The sequence below is a fragment of the Gopherus flavomarginatus genome, chromosome 3 (genome assembly GCF_025201925.1).
Source record: "Gopherus flavomarginatus isolate rGopFla2 chromosome 3, rGopFla2.mat.asm, whole genome shotgun sequence".
NCBI lineage: Eukaryota > Metazoa > Chordata > Testudines > Testudinidae > Gopherus > Gopherus flavomarginatus.
In genome coordinates, this window is record NC_066619.1 from 284,486,898 (window position 1) to 284,507,171 (window position 20,274).

The window sequence follows — 20,274 nt, forward strand, 5'->3', positions numbered from 1 at the left end:
AAAGATCTTTACCAGTCGACACTGGTTTGACATTTCATGCACAGGCACGAAAAAATGAGTTCGCGGATACCATCTTTAAATGTGGACTGTCCATCTCCTAAGACAGAGCACTGGCCATCTTTCCCAACGTGGCAAACAGTGCATGCCAACACTATGATGATGAGAAATGTTGTCTGTTTTCTAAAGATTTGTGGTTGTCTGTTCACTGCTGTGGATGCCATAGACCACAATCCGAGTTCCACCACAGCAAAAAACTCCTTGCACAGAACGGGGATATCAGTTTTTCAGCATCCCAGTACTCAAGTGAAGGGAGTTGTCTGAGGGATTCCCAGCCTAGACCATGAGACTGCAGCATCAGTGAAGAAGACTATATCATCGATTCCTGAGTCTTACACAATTGTCCCTACCTGTGCAGAGAAACCCACAGGGAGAGGATCAGCCCAAGAGGGGCGGAAGAATGGTTGGTTCAGCAGAGGAAAGAGAAGCTAGGATGCTCTAGCGAGAAGCCAGAAGCCTGCGAACCAAAGGGAGGTTCTGTTAAACCCAAGCTGTGGGGAAGCTGCACAAGGAGGGCTGGAGTTAGGAAGTGGCCAGGGAAACAGCAGGATACCAGAAGAAGCAGCCCTAACTGCTTAATACATGATACCTGATCTGGAACCCAGAGTAGAGGGTAGGCCTGAGTTCCCCTAACAGCCCTGAGGAAGGGGCATACAAGCCCAATGGAAGAAATATTTAGCCTAGGGTGTGGCTGAAGACTGACCCCAAGGGACGGGACAAGGAATAACCCATAAGGAGGTCAGAAGTTCTTTTGTGCTGGGATATTTAGTGAACATTCAACTTGGACCTTTTTGTTAACCCGGAAGGGGACTGAACTTTCTGGGACTTGGCTGGACGGTCGAGCCATGGAAGACCTGGTGAGAGGCAGACAGCCTGCAGGAGGCACCAGAGACAGGGGCCCCTTGCAGAATCGCACTCTGACACAAGGGGGCACTGGGGGTTGTGAGGACGCTACCTTACAGCGCCACAGTGTAGGAAAGATGTGGACAAACTGGAGGGAGTCCAGAGAAGAGCAACAGAAATGATTAAAGGCTTTAGAAAACCTGACCTATGAGGAAAGGTTTAAAAAATGGGAATGTTTAATCTTGGAAAAAGAAGACTGAGGGGGGACCTGATAGATAGTCTTCAAATGTGTCAAAGGAGTTATAAAGAAAACTGTGATTGATTGTTCTCCATGTCCATGACAAGAAGTAATGGGCTTAATCTGCCACAAGGGAGATTTAGATTAGCTATTAGGGAAAATTTGCTAACTCTAAGTGAGGTTGTGGAATCCCCATCATTGGAGATTTTTAAGAACAGGTTAGACAACCAGCTGTCAGGGATGGTCTAGGTTTATTTGACCCTGCCTCATCACCAGGGAACTGGACTAGACGACCTCCCAAGGTCCCTTCCAGTCCGACATTTCTACGATTCTATGAAAATCTTTAAGCTCTCCGCTGCTCTGGGGCCTTTAGCTCTCTGTGTCTCTGTTTTCAACTTGTATCTTCTTCTCCCACCCTTTGTCTGTACAGATCAGCGGTTCTTTTCCGTAATGAGACTTCCCCGAGTTTCCCCTCCCATTTACCTGGAACATCCTCCCCCATTCTTCCATTGCCAATGTAGGAAGGAAGGCCGTCATAACCCACTGACACCTGCTCATGACTCCCAACTCGAGAACATATGATCCAGGGACTGTCTCTTATTATCTATATATGCCACACCTAGCACACTGGGCCCTGCTGTTGGCTGAAGCCTCTAGGGGCTACTGTAATCCAAATAATAATATAATGGATTGTCCTTTAATGTATGCACTCTGAGTTGTACTTGTGACTCTTGCCAAAGATCTGTATCTAGAGTGACCAAACATCTCACCATTATCAGACCCTTCCCAGCACAAGAAGGCTAACGGCATTTTGGGCTATATAAGTAGGGGCATTGCCAGCAGATCGAGGGATGTGATTATTCTCCTCTATTCGACATTGGTGAGGCCTCATCTGGAGTACTGTGTCCAGTTTTGGGCCCCACACTACAAGAAGGATGTGGAAGAATTGGAAAGAGTCCAGCAGAGGGCAACAAAAATGATTAGGGGGCTGGAGCACATGACTTATGAGGAGAGGCTGAGGGAACTGGGATTGTTTAGTCTGCAGAAGAGAAGAGTGAGGGGCGATTTGACAGCTGCTTTCAACTGCCTGAAGGGGGGTTGCAAAGAGGATAGATCTAGACTGTTCTCAGTGGTACCTGATGACAGAACAAGGAGTAATGGTCTCAAGTTGCAGTGGGGGAGGTTTAGGTTAGATATTAGGAGAAACTCTTTCACTCAGTCAGTGGTGAAGCACTGGAATGGGTTACCTAGGGAGGTGGTGGAATCTCCTTCCTTAGAGGTTTTTAAGGTCAGGCTTGACAAAGCCCTGGCTGGGATGATTTAGTTGGGGATTGGTCCTGCTTTGAGCAGGGGGTTGGACTAGATACCTCCTGAGGTCCCTTCCAACCCTGATATTCTATGATTCTATGATTAGGGGCTTCGTCTTATATATGCAACTATGTCCCGCCTCTGAAAGAAAGTGTCTCGATTTTTCACACTTGCTATCTGATCACCCTAGGGGTAACCCCAATACACAAACCATCCCCACTGTTCTAGCTTTAGTGCCAAAGGTTGGTATTTAAGAGAGCAGGAAAGGAACTAAATCTCTGAGTGAGATAGACAACCCAGTGACTCAAAAATCTGGGGGAAGCCATTTCAAATAAATGAAAACAGAAACATTCCATGAAACAGTCTAGCTTTCAAGAAAGATGACTAAGCCTGTCCAAAGTGAAATGAAATACAACAACAATTTGCTATGAACAGTCAGAGAAAAACACAAGCAATAATGAATGTAAATCAATATTTAGAGCTAAAGGATTTTCGTTTCTCTCCACTTAGTTTTAGTACCATAATATCATAACAAATCCTAAACCACTAGAAACTTAAAGGAGACAGTAGGGCTAGAACAGAGATCCTCCTCCTTAGAAAGAACAGGCCCTGCTACTTGAGCTAAGGAAAATCTTCATTAATTGCTTGCAGTATAGGGCATATGAAACACAACTAACCATTTCTGATTCTGTCTAGCACAGGACGGTGCTTTGCACTTGTATGATTATGTCATTTTAAATAATATTTAGCAAATAACTGATCCTTTCTCAGACGAGGCAAGTATTATTGTCCTTTAGTAAAGATGGGGAACCGGAGATAAAGAGACATGTCCTGAGAGCCAGGAACTCCAGACCTGTAATCCCATCATATCTTTGTTCACCAGAACAATCTATTGTGCGTGATCTCAAATGGTTTGAAAGAGATTACAGTGCTTAGGATACATTGAGCACTTTGCTTTATGGCTGCACATGAAGCAATCTGCAAATGCAGCCTCTCTCTTGGATAAAGTTATAAATTACCCCAAAAGAGTGGGGGGTAGGGAGGGTGGGGTTTATAGATGTACACAGCACAGAATTTGTTACGTGCTGGAAAGAAAGAGGTAGGTCATTTTTCTATCAGTCTGGGGAGGGGAGGAATGGGATCCAAAACACAGCATGAATTATTTCAGTGTTTTAAAAACAGGAGGATTTGAAACCCATCCCAAGGCCAAGCTGGAAGGCTGGAGGGTTGGTTATTTATTTATTTTGTTTTGCAAATGGAACTGAACGCAAGGCAGAAAAAGCCACTGTGCTGATTAATGAGGTGGGATCCTTTCCCCTCTGTTCCATACATTATATCAGCGGAACACTCCTTCCAAGCCCTGATAATGAGAGATTGGGCTGCTTGGATCCCTGTAAACGACCTTGCATCTTTAACCAATTACACTTGAACATACTTTCACTACTGCTCAATGCAGGGGGGCTGGGGGGCGGAACTGCCTTTCTCTTCAAGGCAGCAGCAGTACTTTCCATCCCTGGATGGCCTTCCACTTGAGGATCTCAAAGCACACTGGAAATCAATGAAACCTCACTGCCTACCCCGCGAGGCTGGGATTAGTATAATCGCCACCCCCATTCTACACATTGGGGAAACTGAGGCACGGAAAAGGCATATGACTTGACACACAGCAGAATCCAGACAGACAGACCCTGGAAATCCCCCACCATCCCTATCCCTGGGGCAGCCTCATTAATGCTAGCAATGGAGATGGGGTAGCACAGGTGAGCCTCCTGCGGCGTAGCTACCATGACATTTACCACTGCTCTGAAGGGACGAGCTGTGGCCAGAATAACAAGGGCATGCCCATGCTAGGGCTCTGGGGGAAGTTGTGCCGACGGCAGGGCAGTGGTGGGAAATGGGGAAGTGAAATGCCAGTGTAGCAATGGCGTAGGGGCTGGTGCTAATAGCTGCCTCGGGGCCTGGCAGTGGTTCTCCAACCCCTGCCAACATCATACCGGGAAGGCGTAGATGAAAATCCCAATGAAGAGCAGCAGGATGAAGACCACGATGGCGATGAGAAAGACCCACTTGAAGCGCCGCCACAGGATATACTTCATGGTTTTGTAGGGGGAGGTGAACCACAGGAAGGAGGTTTCCGGGCGCCTGCAACCAGAACGGTCAGGGTTAGCTCTGAGACCGCTGCATGGGATGGCCCCCTCAGCCTTTAGCGACTGCTGAGCACCACAGGCATCTCCAAGGGGGATTGCGCCCAGTCGGACCCCCGGATGCCCCGCAGAACGTGCCCGCTGAACCCCCACACAGGCATCCTGGGGGCGTCCAGGCAGAACATGCCAGCTGAGCTCCCGCTAGATATGTACTGACTAGATGTACCCATGGTCCCATCTGAGCCCCCTGGGATACCACTGGCATGTCTGGCACTACATCCCATCTGAGCCCCCTGGGATACCACTGGCATGTCCTGGCACTACATCCCATCTGAGCCCCCTGGGATACCATAGGCATGTCCTGGCACTACATCCTATCGGAGCCCCCTGGGATACCACTGGCATGTCCTGGCACTACATCCCATCGGAGCCCCCTGGGATACCACTGGCATGTCTGGCACTACATCCCATCTGAGCCCCCTGGGATACCACTGGCATGTCCTGGCACTACATCTCATGGGAGCCCCCTGGGATACCACTGGCATGTCTGGCACTACATCCCATCGGAGCCCCCTGGGATACCACTGGCATGTCCTGGCACTACATCCCATAAGCCCCCTTGGATACCATGGGTATATCCTGGCACTACATCCCATCTGAGCCCTCTTAGGTACCATGGGCACATCCTGGCACTACATCCCATCTGAGACCCCTTGGATACCATGGGCACGTCCTGGCACTACATCCAATCTGAGCCCCCTGGGATACCAGGGGTACATCCTGGCACTATATCCCATCTGAGCCCCTGGGATATCACAGGGACATCCTGGCACTACATCCCATCTGAGTCCCCTTGGATACCATAGGCATGTCCTGGCACTACATCCCGGGGTACAGGCAGGCAGTACGTGCCATCTGAGCCCACCTTAGGATACCATGGGGTACAGGCAGGCAGTACGTGCCATCTGAGCCCCCTTGGGTACCATGGGGTACAGGCGGGCAGTACGTGCCATCTGAGCCCACCTTAGGGTACTATGGGGTACAGGTGGGCAGTACATGCCATCTGAGCCCATCTTAGGATACCATGGGGTACAGGCGGGCAGTACGTGCCACGTGAGTGCACAGACACACAGAGATGGCAGTGAGCGCTAATGCTCCCCTGTAACCAGTGTTTGCTGGATTGGGCCTCTGTAGATTGTGACCTCTTGGCCCAGGGGGCCTGTCTTTTCAACTTGCTTCTAAAGTGTCCCGGGTCCCTGTGGTTGGTTTAGAATCAACAAGCTCTTACTTGGGGTCCTCCAGCTTCGGGTTCATGTTTGGCTCATCGCGGCCCATCCCTGCCGGCCTTTCTTCCTGCTCCTGCTCTGTCACAATCTCCAAGGTCATTTCCAATTTACCCTGCATGGGAAAAGAGGCAGGAAATATAGTAACTGGCTCTGTGTAGCGAAACACTCACTTGAAAGGAAAATTGTTTCAGGGTTTCAGCCAATGGCTGACTCTTAGGGATCAGGGTGATTATCCCACATCTGCTACTGCTGGATTCGGGTACTGGCCCAGAACGCTGGACTAAATGGACGTGGGTCTGCTCCTGTCATAAACAGATAGCTAAGGGTTAATGTTCTTTTACCTGGAAAGGAGTAACCTGAAACACCTGACCAGAGGACCAATCAGGAAACAAGACTTTTTCAAATCTGGGTGGAGGGAAGTTTGTGGGTGAGTCCTTTGTCTTCTGCCTGTACCCTCTCGGCTATGAGAGGATTTTTCTGCCTCCTGCTTTTCTAATCTTCTGTTTCCAAGTTGTAAGTACAAAGATAGGAAGACCATAGGTTTGTTTTTTTGTATTTACATGTGTGTAGTTGCTGGAATGTGTTAAATTGTATTCTTTGTGGATAAGGCTGTTTATTCATATTTCTTTTAAGCAATTGACCCTGTATTTGTCACCTTAATACAGAGAGACCATTTTTATGTATTTTTTCTTTCTTTTTACATAAAGCTTTCTTTTTAAGACCTGTTGCAGTTTTTCTTTAGTGGGGAACTCCAGGGAATTGAGTCTGTGCTCACCAGGGAATTGGTGGGAGGAAGAAGTCAGGGGGAAATCTGTGTGTGTTAGATTTACTAGCCTGACTTTGCATTCCCTCTGGGTGATGGGGGAAGAGAGATTAGCTCTCGGTACTTCTGTTTTCCAGGACTGGAAATAGGGAGGGTGGAATCCCTCTGTTTAGATTCACGGAGCTTGCTTCTGTATATCTTTCCAGGAACCCAGGGAGGGAACACCTGGAGGGGGGAAGGGAAATGGTTTATTCCCCTTTGTTGTGAGACTCAAGGAATTTGGGTCTTGGGGTCCCCAGGGAAGGTTGTTGGGGGGACCAGAGTGCCCCAAAACACTCTAATTTTTTGGGTGGTGGCAGCTTTACCAGGTCCAAGCTGGTAACTAAGCTTGGAGGTTTTCATGCTAACACCCAGATTTTGGACGCTAAGGTCCAAATCTGGGAATTATGTTATGACAGCTCCAGTCTGGCAATTGTTGGGTTCCTCTGTTTCAAATTAGAACTCTGTGGGAGGAGGCTGAGCTAGATTCACCCATATTCTTAAGCCAAGAACATATCCCTTCCACCTATTCTTCCATGGAAGGGCTAGCGAATGAGTGGCCAGGCTGCAACGTCTGAGGAAACAATGTATATTTAGCCACTAATGGAGAATATTTGCAAAAAGTGAATTTTCAGTATGTAATCACGCGCATTCACTGGGTTCTAAGTGCTCATCCAGTCAGGAGACCACATGACCTCAATGACCAGTCAGAACAATTCAATTTTCCAACTATCAAACTCTCATTCAGGGACCATCGTTTTGCTCCATTTCTACCGTGCCTACCACAATGAGGCCCTGGTCGATGACTGAGGATCTTAGGGCACACGAATAATCATGAGAAATTTGAGAATACAAAACAAGGCAACATTCACAACAAATGATTTGTTCTGAATTATTTGCCCAGTGTTGTGACAAAAGCTGGAAAACCCTTAGGAGAGGAAGGATGGACCAGGGTATAGGGCACTAGCCTAGACCCAAGGTCAATTCCATCCTCTGCCACAGATTTCCTTTGTGACCTTGGGCATGTCACTTAGTCTCTCTGAACATCAGTTCCCCACCTGTACAATGGAGATAAAAGCATAGATGATGCCAAGTGAGCCAAAGGGACTTACTGCTATGGTCTTCTTCTCTTCTGCCTCCACAACACAGGGCCACCAGCCCTTGACAGCTTTCTGCTCAAAGAGCGACACAAATCGGTCAGAGGACAAGGTCTCATCCAGGAGGTTTAAGGAGCACTTCTCAGCTGTCTTGGCGGGTGCTGGCATCCGGTTGAGGTTCATCTGAACAGAACCTGCAAGGAGCAATGCTAGCACTTACAAGTTGAGCATGAATCACATTTCCCAAGATCTGTTTTGCCAATGTGTAGCAGTCTGCAATGCGGCTTTCACGTTGTCCAATCTCTCAAGTTAAGCAGAGGTTTTCTACAGGGAGGTTAGTACAGCGTCCAGATAAGGAACCACCCAAGGAAATCCCAGAATTAACTGCTGTGGTGTGGTGGTGGGGCTGATGTGCTGCTGGTGGCACAGAGGAGCGGTAACGCTTTGGTCCCAACCATTTGTGGACAATAAAGATCCCACAGCAATATTTTCAGGGGATGGTGTGTTAGCCCAGATGTCCTGCTTGCAACCCCGTTGGGCATTTACACCCTGTAGCAGGGCGGACCACTGCTCCTGCCCTGAAGGGGTTAAAAACAGCCCTGGGAAGGGGCTGTGGCTGGAGAAAGCAGTCCTTAGGCTGGGCTGATTGGGGAAGTGGCTGCAGCTGGGGCCATGCCCCAAACTGAGCAAGGGTCCTCATGAGAAGGCCAGAGGAGCTAGAAGCAGTCAGTCTCTCTCTAGCTGTAGAGGGAGATGGGCCTGGCTGCCGGGAGCTAGAGACAGCGTACCTGAAGGGAGCAGGGCTGAGGACAGGCTGAGAAGTGGGGGAGCTCTAGCCTAGAAAGCCCCAGGCTGAGGCCTAGCATTAGGCTAAAAGGTACTGGGGGTTGCAGAGGGCAGCCCAGGGGTAGGCTAGGGCAGCAGGTCCAAACCCCTTTGCCTATGATGAGTGGCTGATACTGCAGTCTGCCCCAGTGAACGGGGGCGAGATGGAGATTGGGTAGTAGCCATATACTGAGGCAAAGTGGGGATAGAGGGTGGGGGTCCCCCAGGAAGGGGAAACCCTCAGAGAAAGGGGTGACTGCTTGGGGGCAGCACTCCACATAAAAGGGCACTGGGCCCAGGGAGGCACATGGGGCCAGAGGACAGGCAGATCATCGGCCTGCAGAGGGCGCTCTGGAGCTGGAACCGAGCTAATTCCCAGAAGTAACCAGCAGGAGGCGCCACTGGGGTGAGTCTGCACGTCTACACACCCCTTCCCACCTCTGCAATTTGAATTGGAGACAATTTCCCTCGTCGCTTCCTGCCCAAACTGTTTTGTCAAAAATTCACCAGTTGTGAAGATCTTTTTTTCTCCCTATGTTGCCTGAATTAGCCATCTTCTAAATCTTGCTGCTCTATGGTCCCAGCTAGCCTGATGGGGGCTGGGAACTTCAAATGCACCTAAGTGACTTAGGAATAGGGGATTTCTCTCCTTCTAAGTCACTTGGGAAATCTCACCCCTGGATCTTGCTAGAGCATAGATCACATTTCACAGGATCTGGAGGGAGATGGGGGTCCAGGACAGGCTGGAGGTCACCTGACCCAACCATTAAGAACTGCAAGAGGAACATCACCTAGGTCTGATTGTCCAACGCCGTACTAGGCTGGGAGAGAAGTGCGGCATCTAAAGTTGGCAGCAAAATGCGTCTCAGACACCGACATGCTGATTCAAAGAGGGATTTAGACAGATAAATGCTGGCCCAGGCACCTCCTTTGCCTCAGCCAGCATTTAGGTGACTCCCAGTGGTATTCGGGTGCTTGATTTAGGCAGCCATGTTTGAAAGTGGGGCCCAGCGTGACTTGGTACTCGCTCTTTGAAAGCTCAGAGCCAGTGGTGACGAACGCAGCATAGGTGCCCAGGCGGAGTAAATTAGAGACAAGATGGAGGAGGTGACATCTTTTACTGGCCCCACTTCTCTCCTTCGCACTAAAAGTGGGGCCAATAAAAGATAGCACACACTCACCTTGTCTCTCTAGTACGCTGTGCCCCCGAAATGGCTACTACTGTCCTGCAAACAGGAAGAGTAAATGAGATTTCCAGTCGCCCCTTGGCATGTCCTTGGCTGCCATTCTGACCAGTCACCGGTGACTCTCCCCCATGACCCACTGCTGGGCTCCCTGCTGCAGACTGCAGAGAGTCAAAAGCTGCTCTCAGAGAAGGGGGTGGGTCATTTGCCTCAGGGGGATGTGCAAAGCTGGACCTTACGCAACTGTATCATGTGTCCCCTGAACCATGGCTGGGTTAGACTAAGCCCCTAGCAGGAGGTTCCTGAGATCCTCTACGTCCCTGGGGTGGTGTCGTGCATACTGATGGCCCTCAAAGATACAATCTCTCTCCCCACTGCTCTCGATCCCCATCTCTGGCCAAGGGTTACCACCTTTGAAATGCAACAAAACCAGCACGCACCTCCCCTACCAGGCAAGCCCACCTCACCCCCAACCCCCAAGCACAAAGCAACTCTGCATGCCCCCTTCAACAGCCACTTGCAGTATTCAGAGCGATAACACATCGAGAATAATATTTTTAACAGCCTCTGCCCCAGCATGGGGTTTTGGGCCCTGCTGGCAGGAGCTCTCAGCCCCACACTGCCCGTCCCAAGCTCAGCATCCAGTTCTGCTCCCCAGCCGGAGCCCACTTCTCCTGCAGCTCTCAGTTTTTCGCCCTCCCGCTTCCAAGCCCAGGCTCGGTGGGGGATGGGAAGGGCTGGTGCCATGCAGTTCCCTTTGGGGGACAGCAATGGGTGTGCTGGGCCCAGTCCAGAGCAGGGGCAAATGGACACTGCTCAGCTGGCATCAGTGGCACTTCCCCCATTTACACCCACTCGGGATCCGTCCCACCACCTCCAGGGCTTGGGTCAGCTGAGCACTGAGCTCCCTGTGAAGGAAGACACCTGGGGATTTCATTAGTAGAGACTGAGGGAGCCTGATCCCTCAAGAGGAGCAAACCTAGCAGGAGAATGGCCTATTCTCCAAACAGCGTCTCCAGCCACTCCTGCATTAACCCTGTGCAGAGAATGCAGGGCAGGGTGAGAGCTGGGAATTATCGGTGCTTTCCTTGACAAGTGCCCAGAGAAAGGGTCACACTGGCACCAGGCTGATTGCATGGGGACCACCTCTAATTTGCATTCAGTGGAGTAGATTGCATGTGCAGCCACACTGCAAAGCCCTCCCCGAACGACCATGTCCTCACTGGTGCTGCGCTCCCTCATGGGGTCCACTAGGACTTCAGAGGTGTATCCCATAGTGCTTTCTGCTGCAGTGACCTCAACCACTCTAAGTCTTTCCCAGTGAACTGTGAGAGCCCTGGGCTGTGTTTGTGGGCGCACAGGGGGAATGGTGGGAAGGCACTGAAGGACTATCAGCACTTGCAGGATGTAGCCTGGGTCCATACTGCAAAGTGGAAAATGGGCCGTGACCCAGGTGCCCAGCTGGCCGAGTGAAAAGCAGCACTTCACCAGGGTCAGAGGGTTGGGGGTGTGGAGGGGAAGGGGCGAGGGGAACACCCAAGACCCCGCATTAACTCTTTAGTGAAGACAGATCCTGGATACTGCTTTGTTCCAGAGGGAGCATTGCATGTTAGATGCAGTGTCTCCCCTGGCTGCCCCTCTGTGTTAACAACAGTGGCTGCAGCACAGAAAACTGAGGGCTGCATCAGACCTATGGGGTGCACTGTGTCTCCCCACTTTAGACAAACTAGAAAACATCCCTCCTCCAGCCTTGAGTCAGGCACCAATAAACAGCCACTCAACAATTCTGCGGTGCAGAGGCAACTACCTGTTTGTACCCTGGACAACAATGGACCATGTGGACATGCAGATAAACCCACCTGCCCACTCCGGCACACACGCAGGGAGACAGAAACATGGACCTCCAGCCAGACTGATAAATACATGGACACCAAGACCCTCTCCTGAATTTCAGCCCTGCCTGGAGAAAAACCCCCCTGAGATGGGCTCCCTCCCTCTGGAGGTAAGGGGCATCTGGACTGCTTGGGAGGGGAAAAGTGATGTGGGAGGCACAGTGATGCGGAGAACTGATGTGGGAGTTGGGAGGGCGTGAACTGAGGTTGGGGGAGAACTGATGGGATAGAGCTTCTGCAGCGGGGGGCCAAAATCACCTCACTCCATACATTTGAGAGAGCAGGCCACACTGATCGTCACCTGCACACGTTGTATTCAGAAATCAAAAGATTGGCTTGAAAACTCAGTGAACACAAAGCAGGCTGGAGCTGAAGAGTGAGGTTAGTTTTGGGCAACATATTTCAATGCAGAGCAGTGAAATCAGAGGGAGTTTGGAGAAGAGAGACCAGAAAGGTTTAGAAATTAAAATGCTCTTTAGAAATCAGAAGATGGAACTCATGACATTTCTATGGCACCTGAAACAGGCCCAAGCACTTCACAAACTATCTATAGCCAGTGCAGCCACCTCTGGGGTAGAACACCCAGCAAACTGCACAAAACAGAAAGGGAGGAATTTTGTCTGAGGAAGCCAAGCTCCTGCATTCTTACACAAAATACTCCAGGATCTTTAATGTCCATGCAGAATAGATCGGGCCTTGGGGTTTTAAAGTCTTGTCTGAAAGACCCATGTGTAGCAAACTACATGGAATTCAGTTTATCTACCTTGGCAAGGGCTGAAAGGCTGGGCATGTTTGTTCTGGAGGAGAAAAGGCGGAGGGGAAACACGAAAAGTGACTACAAATAGAGGATATAAAAAGGGTGTTAGAAAGAGGTTTGAAGCCAATTCTCACTCATTATTGAAGATAGAACAAGATGCTCTGGGCTTATGGAAAGCTGTATCAAGGTGGAATCCTAGGAGGAAATGTTTAGACTCTTAAGAATATTGAAGATGATGGGGCAGGTACCAAGGTTTGTGAAATCGGCATTAATCGAGGTACTGGGATAGAACCGCAGCTCATGTAAATCAGAGCAGCTCTACAGAAATCATTGGAACTACTCATAATTTATACCAGTGGAGGACCTGGTGCACTGAAGGCGGAGACTGGAGATCTAGCATTCAGGGATTGCCTAGTATCAGTCCTGCTGTGATCCAGGGATCTGAACTATACTGTCACTGACACACTAGACCTTCCTGTAATCCAGAGAATTCTATAGTGATTTGATCTCTCTGTCCACATCTTGCGCTCTCTCTCTGTTTCAGTACCGGGCATTAGAGGGGTGTGACATTCATTGCCTGATTTTTTTTTAATCAGCAAAAAAACACATATTCTGAGACACCAAAACATTTCGCAAATGTCTGATGGCTTCATCGAGGGTTCATATCGAAAACATAAAAACTTTGGAAAAAATGTTTCAATTTTTCACTTCAAAATGACTTGTATAGAAATTTTATTTGTTTTTTTAAAAGTTTTAAAAAAAACACTAAATCAACGTGGAATGTTTAGTGTCAAGTCAAACAAAACATTTTGTTCTACTCAAAGGATTTTTTTTTACTTTTCTATTTGCCAAAAATGTTCTAAAAATTACTTTTCAGGTCGAATCGAATTTTTTTTTATATATTTTTCAGAATCGACAGCAACCTGAGAAATCAGTTCTTTGAACTAAGGACACATCCCAACTTACCCAAGTAGTCATCAAAAGAGAATTTGTCATTGTCCCAGATCTGGAGGATAAGCTGGGGTGGGACCTTATTGTCCGTCTTGTCCAAGCTCCAGAAGTGCTCCTGTGGTCACAGGGGAAAGGAAACAAACCAGAAAAGATGTTGAGCAGAAAGAGGAATACAGTGGCAATCATCATTTCATACATTGTGTGTCCTTAGCTCCCTCAGTGCATGCAGCCACTCTACCACAGACTGTAATCTCATTAGTTCTCACGTGTTATAAGCACTGGCCTTAGTCAATGGATGGATGGGAGACATTCAGTGGTGGTGTAGGTGTCTCCTGCTGCCTAGACCACCCAGTGCCAATGACCTCGAAGGGTGGTAACAGGTACCATGCTGCTGAAGGATCTCTCTTTTGGATTCATACTTTTTAAAGCCTCAAGAAACAATCATAATCATTCAGTCTGACCTGCATAACAGAGGCCTGCATCAAGACCACAATTTCTGTTTGGGCTATAGGAGATCTTATAGAAAGATACTGAGTCTTGACTGAATGGCTGCACATGATGGAGAACCCCACCACATCCCAGGTTACCATCCATGTTTAAATGTATGCCTTATTTCTAGTCTGAATTTGTTTCCCTTCCGCTTCCAGCCACTGGATTTCATTCTGCTAGATTAATGAGCCATCTGCTGTCAGAAATCTCTTCCACATACATAGCTGTACAGCCTTTGATCAAGTTACCTTTTACCCTTCTCTTTCATAAACTAAGTAGATTAAGTTTCTTCAGCCTCTCACTGGACGGCATGATTTTCAGATCTCAAATCATTCTGGTGAGTTTTTTTGAACCTTTCCAATTTTTCATCATCTTTTGAAGTGCGAACCACAGAACTGGATACGGTATTCCAGGAATGGTCCCACCAGACGAGTCTTGGTCCCTGTAACAGGGCTCCTGCCCTGCACTGGCCCTAAGAGGGTTAAAACCAACCTATGGAGGCAGAGCGGCAGGCAGCCAAAGGAGTGGCTGCAGGGGAAACAGCCAATCAGGCTCCAGCAGGCCCAAATAAAAGGAAGCTGCAGACCAAAGCGAGGGAATCTGCTGTAGGGAGCCCTCAGGAGAAGACTGGCTTCCTAGGGGGCTACAGAGAGACCAGCACCAGGGGAAGGGCAGGTGCTCGCAGGGACAGGGGGAAGCTAGGGAGAGCTCCTGATGGGCTGCCAAGATTACAGGCTGGAGGCCCTGGGAAGAGGGTAAAGGAGCTGGAGCCAGAGGCAGGAGCAGAAGGAACTGAAGCTGAGGGGAAGTGGCCCAGGGAATAGAGACAGTGAGCTGGAAGGAAGAGGCAGCAGGAAGCTTCTGTTTGCAGGGTCCCGGGGCACAGAGTAGTGGGCGGGCCTGTCCTCCTCCCCCAGCCATTGAAGGAGCAGCCAGGCTGTGGACTGCCAAGTTGCTGCGAGGAGTGGCTGGACTCATGTTGGAGGAGTCCCCCGGCAGGGGGAGAAACTGGATGGTGACCCGGCCGGTGGGCTGTGCCACGAAGCAGACGCCAAGAGGAAGGAGCCATAATGGCTCTGCAGATGGAGGCAAGGACGGGAGAGCCACCACCACCTGAGTGTGCACCCATTGGGACTGAGCTAGTTCCCAAAATGCCCAGCAGGAGGCGCCAGTGTGGTGAGTGACCCTGTGACAGTCCCACTAATATTTCAGCAATGGTCCCACCAGAAGAGTCATAGGCCTTGAACACTTAGTCATTAAAGATCCCATGGCACTTTTTGCAAGAGCTGGGATGTTAGTCCTGGTGCTCTGACCATATGCTGACATAAGAAATTGTACTGTGACTATCTAAATGTTCCCTGCACTTTCCGTTAGATATGGTGCTCTTCCTCCATTCACCATCAGCCAGGTTTGCTGTTTGCAAATCTTCCCTCTGGAAACTTGGGTTCACGCCCCATGTAGGCTGCAAGTGAGATGAAGCTTGTGGTGGCATCATCCTAGTTGATCATGGATATTGGCCCATGTCAAAAAACCTGCCACTTAATTTGGTACAATTGGTCAGTGTCCTCTCAAAAAGGGCCCGGTACCAGGCAATTAGAAAGTGCCTGCAGGTTAGGAGTGAGGTGCCTCGGTAGAGCGAGATGGAGACACACGCACACTGAAGGCTTCATAATTCCTGGATCTAATCCATGGAGTATTGCTCACATAGGGGACGCAGGAGCAGGATCACTATCTCTGTTGAATGTTCTCATTAAGAGCCAGGGTGCATCCCGCTGGCAAGAATTCACGCCATCCCGTCTCAACATGGCACTATCATAAATGGAACTTGATTTAATTAAAACCAGGAAACATGGGCATTATTCATGACACATTTGCCCCACAATAAATTCATCACTGGAGCTACAAACCTCGCATTCATTATATCAAGCAATATAAGTAAAAAGAATGTGTCAGACTCCATAAAAACATAAATAATTGACCAGGGGCGATGGTGGGAGGAGGGGAGCATTTAAACCCCATTGATACTCCCTTCATTTAAGAGATCCCCCTGGAAGGTTGTATTTCAATTTATCTCCAACCCTCTGCTGACTTTGTAAAAACACATTGATGGTTTTGAAATGGGGTGTTTTATTTATGCAACTTAAATATTTTAGAATCCAGAAAAATTATAAAATAATAAATGGAAAGTTCCATTTTTTTCACTTTGTCCTCCAAGAAACTGGTTAAATGTGTGTTTTTTTAAGGGGGCGGGGGAGGGGAGTCATTTCCCCAGCTAATAACTTATTCTAAATTAAAACTGCTAAAAAGGACCATTGCCCAAGTCTTTCCTTTCCTACATTTTGATTATGTCCTACCCTGCAGAGGGACTCTTAGCTACCCAAAGAGGAATCCACAAGAGAGAGTCCTCTGGGAAGTGTTATGAATATGGAGGGCCAACTTACAAAAGAGATATGGTTAAAACGTGGATGTCTTAAAGTGAGCCACCAAATCCCTGTTTTAGGTACCTACACTATGCAACCTCATTTTGGGAAGATCTGAGCACCTGTAACTCCCAGTTATGGGAAGGGCCTAACTCCAAGGGACCTGAGTTTCAAAATTCTGCCCTACCCCTTTAAATGCCGGAGGTGGGAGAGGCCTCCTTTTCCTCATGAGAAGGAAAGAGGCGGAGCTCCTGCCAAGAGGAGCAGAGACTTAGAGGATAACTGGTCCCCAGGCTCTAAGGGTGAGCATATCATAGAAGCCGAAGATATCACTGTATGTTCAATTTCACAGTATCTGCCACAGTGAAAAGCAAGTGGCATTTAATTGACCTTCACCAGCAGATTCCATATTTTTTGCCACCGAAAAAAATGATGTCGGGAACAGGGACGAAATATAGAATCTATTCGCAATTCATGGGGTGACACAAAGAATTCACAACAAACCAAACGCTGGGGCCCCATCTGTGAGCCAAGTCCCGCCACGCTAGCTCATGCTCCATGGGAGCTCCCATTTTTATTTCAGTCGGCCTGATTCTAATGGCTTTACTCATACGTAGGACTTGTCTACACTACCCACTTCTGTCAGGGCAATTTACATCACTCAGGGGTGTGAAAAAACCCATATTCCTGAGCGACATAAGTGACACTGGCGGAAGCGCCGGTGTGGACAGAGCTATGGTGGTGGGAGAGCGTCTCCTGCCAACACAGCTACCACTGCTCGCTGAGCTGGTTTTATTATGTGGGCGGAAGAGGTCCCTCCCGTCGGCACAGTGCGGCTACGTGAGCCATCTTACAGCGGTGCAGCTGCTTCAGTACCGCTGTAAGTTCACCAGTGTAGACCTGGCCTGAGCAGGTCATTATTCCGGGCATAGACCCATCGAATTCAACCATACGGAAAGCAGCAGGGTGCTGACTTGGGTGTTGGTAGACCTGGCCTCTACTCCTGAGCTGCGTGTGACCTAGGCAAGGTCCCTTCTCTATCTCTGCATCCCCCGCAAAACCCTTTGTCGGTTTAGACTGTAGCTCCTCTAGGCAGGGACTGTATTGGGGCCCTGATCTCAGCCTCTCATTGCTACTCTAATGCCAATAACAACATGTGGAATAAGGTGCTGTTGAGTCTGGGCAGCAGAATCTGGCACAATGGGATTGCTCACATACTCAGTTACTGCTCAGCCAGGGTATCGGAATCTGGCCCTCAACTTTTGGTCGGCGATAGGCACATTCACCGTCCAACAATACAGCTTTTACTCACATGATCAACCCTGAGGCTCGCTGCCTGACTAAGGATGACTCACGCAGGATGAGGTGCTTGGCGGATTCAGATACAGCACACAGAGTTTGCACAATCGGTACAGCTTGGTCTTTCTTGTGGAAAAATACCGTCAGTGTGGTTTGGCCAGCAGGAGAACGCTCCTCCTAGGAGCCATGTGAACCAGGGGACACTGTGGAACAAATCTGGAAACTAGGCTATGAAAAAGGATCAGGTGGAGGGGAAAGGGGAGGAATTTGATGCATAGCTACATTTTTGGGCTATTTTGAAGCAGCGAGAAATTTGCCTCGATGATTAAACCTTGCTGCAAAGGTGCACTATAAAATTACCCTTTGCAACAATTTTACAAGCCTGGGAGGGAAAAGCGGGTGAGTGACCATCGGTTTTGTTTTGCAGTGGTTTGGAGTGGGGGTGATGTGTAAATGTTTTATGATTGTGACTTATACAGGAGGGAGGCATAAGAAATTATTCCTCTCGCTAGCAAAGTGTTGACAGGGCTGCAGTTCTTCTGGGCTGTTTATGTTCTACTGAATACAAAGTCAAGAGCATTTTCTCTGAGGCCACGTGACCCTGGACTGCTGGTTTCCAGTCTGTAGCTTTGAAGAAAGTCTGGCTTGTTTCAGCCTGTGCCTGGAGGAAAGAGCTTCTTCTTTGGCCCCACAGCCTGCATTTTTTCCTTATGGCTGCTCCACAGGGGGACATTTCATTGGTGGTTGGCTTTCTGCTTTTTCTTGTGGCAGCTGAACCCCTCCTCTTGTGACAAGAACTAACTGTTCCAGGGAGCAATCCTTCAAGGTGTCACGAAATGGCTTCTCTGAACCTTGTCCTACTGGGACATTTCATCGATTTCTAATAAGTAGGCAGCTGAAATCATCCATTATTACTGTTTCATTTGACTACGTTGCCTCTTTGAACTCTGACGACTGTTGCCAACTCTCACAATTTTATCCAGCATTTCACTATCCTTGGTGTTTTTCTTCAAGCCCCAGCTCTTGGAGTCAGGTGACTGCAAGAGAATCTCAGTTTTCACTTTTCACAAAAATTCAGTTTCTAGCCTTCCTGGTAACAAACAAAAGCTTGGAAATGTGACCTCTTCAGGCTCAAAAACTAGAAGGCAGATGAAAAGAACCCAACATTTCTTATTTTTAAATTCTTTTGATTTTTAAGCCAACCTCATGATTTTGAGGGGGAACTGACATCATTTTTAATTCTTGGGATTGGTAGTAACAGTCTCCATTAAAATTCTACCCTCAAAGTCCTTTCCCTGATCAGGAAGCTGGCACCTTAACCCCACGTGCAATATACTGTTATTACTATATGACTGTGCAGTGCATAGCAATAATAATAGACTTGGGATTTTTATTATCCAGACCAGGAGAGGGCAAACTATAGCCCACAGGCCAGATCCAGCCTGTCAGGGCTTTCAATCCAGCCTGCGGTGGGGCTAAGGCAGGCTCCCTCCCTGCCCTGGCCCCACGCTGCTCCTGGAAGTGGCTGGCACCACATCCCTGTGGCTCCTAGGAGAGGGGAGAGGCAGAGGGCTCCATTGGCCAGAAACAGGGAACCGCCAATGGGAGCTTTGAGGGTGGTACCCGCAAGTGAGGACAGCTCGCAGCGCAGCTGCCAACCCCCAGGAGCCACTGTTGGACATGCTGGCCACTTGCGTGAATAGCGCGGGGCCAGGGCAGGCAGGGAGCTGGCCTTAGCCTCCCTGCACGCTGCTGCCACCCCGGAGCCGCTTGAGGTAAGCAGCACTGGGCCAGAGCCTGCACCTCGAACCCCTCCTGCACCCCACAGCCCAACCCTCTGCCATGAGCCTCCTTACCCCCTGCCACACCCCTCCTGCACCCCAACCCCCTGCCACACCCCACACCCCTCCCACACCCCAACCTCCTGCCCCGGCCCTACATTCATGGCCCTGCATACAATTACCCCACCCAGATGTTGCCATCAGGCCAAAAATTTGCCCACCCCTTCTCCAGACCCTACAGCATGGTGCTCTCTACTCCAGAATTGTGCTTCATTGCAGTCTATGGAATGTATTTGGCATAGTGCTAATTGCTCAGTCTCTGCAATCTGTCCTTTCTATACAATTGATAGCCAGGTACCAGAGTGTTTGAGTCACTTCTGTCATTCCACTATCTTTCAGTAATGTCTAGCATATCATATTCCTCGTACATTTTTGCCCTCCAGCTTCTTGCTATGTTATCCATTTCTGTATACGTTAGTTTCTTTTATTATTAATAAAGTCAATAATCAGAAATAGAGCTGGCTGAAATTTTTCAACTGAAATATTTTTCATCGACATGCAAATGTTAGATTTGATGAAAAATTTGATTTTTCCAATAGAAACAAACTGAATTTTTTTTGTTTCAGCTTGAAATTTTCATTTCATTTTTCAAAAACCAAAATATATTCCGTTTTCAGGTTCCCTCATGTCATCTTTGTCTTCTGTATTTTACATTCTCCTTATTTTTTTTTCCACTGGAAAAGGAGGGCAAAAAGCAGGAAAAGGAGGAAAAAAATCGCCATACTGAAAATCAATTACTGGTTTTATCCCAATTTTTGATAACCAAAATGAAATGAAAATTTGAACAAAATGTAAAATTCAGTTTGAATTTTTTTCAATTGAAAAAAATCACAATTTTCCA

At 48.6% G+C, this 20,274-nt stretch overlaps 1 protein-coding gene across 7 annotated transcripts in view; it reads right to left on the bottom strand.

The window, feature by feature from the left end:
• Positions 1-20,274, bottom strand: part of DYSF (dysferlin) — a 326,279-nt gene that overhangs the window by 10,558 nt on the left and 295,447 nt on the right. For all 7 annotated transcript variants that reach the window (XM_050943290.1, XM_050943287.1, XM_050943285.1 and 4 more), the window contains 4 exons: positions 13,400-13,499; positions 7,791-7,969; positions 5,879-5,988; positions 4,441-4,588 (listed from right to left, as the gene is read on the bottom strand). In XM_050943290.1, the coding sequence (XP_050799247.1) occupies positions 4,441-4,588; positions 5,879-5,988; positions 7,791-7,969; positions 13,400-13,499 (537 nt within the window). The remainder of the gene's footprint in view (positions 1-4,440; positions 4,589-5,878; positions 5,989-7,790; positions 7,970-13,399; positions 13,500-20,274) is intronic.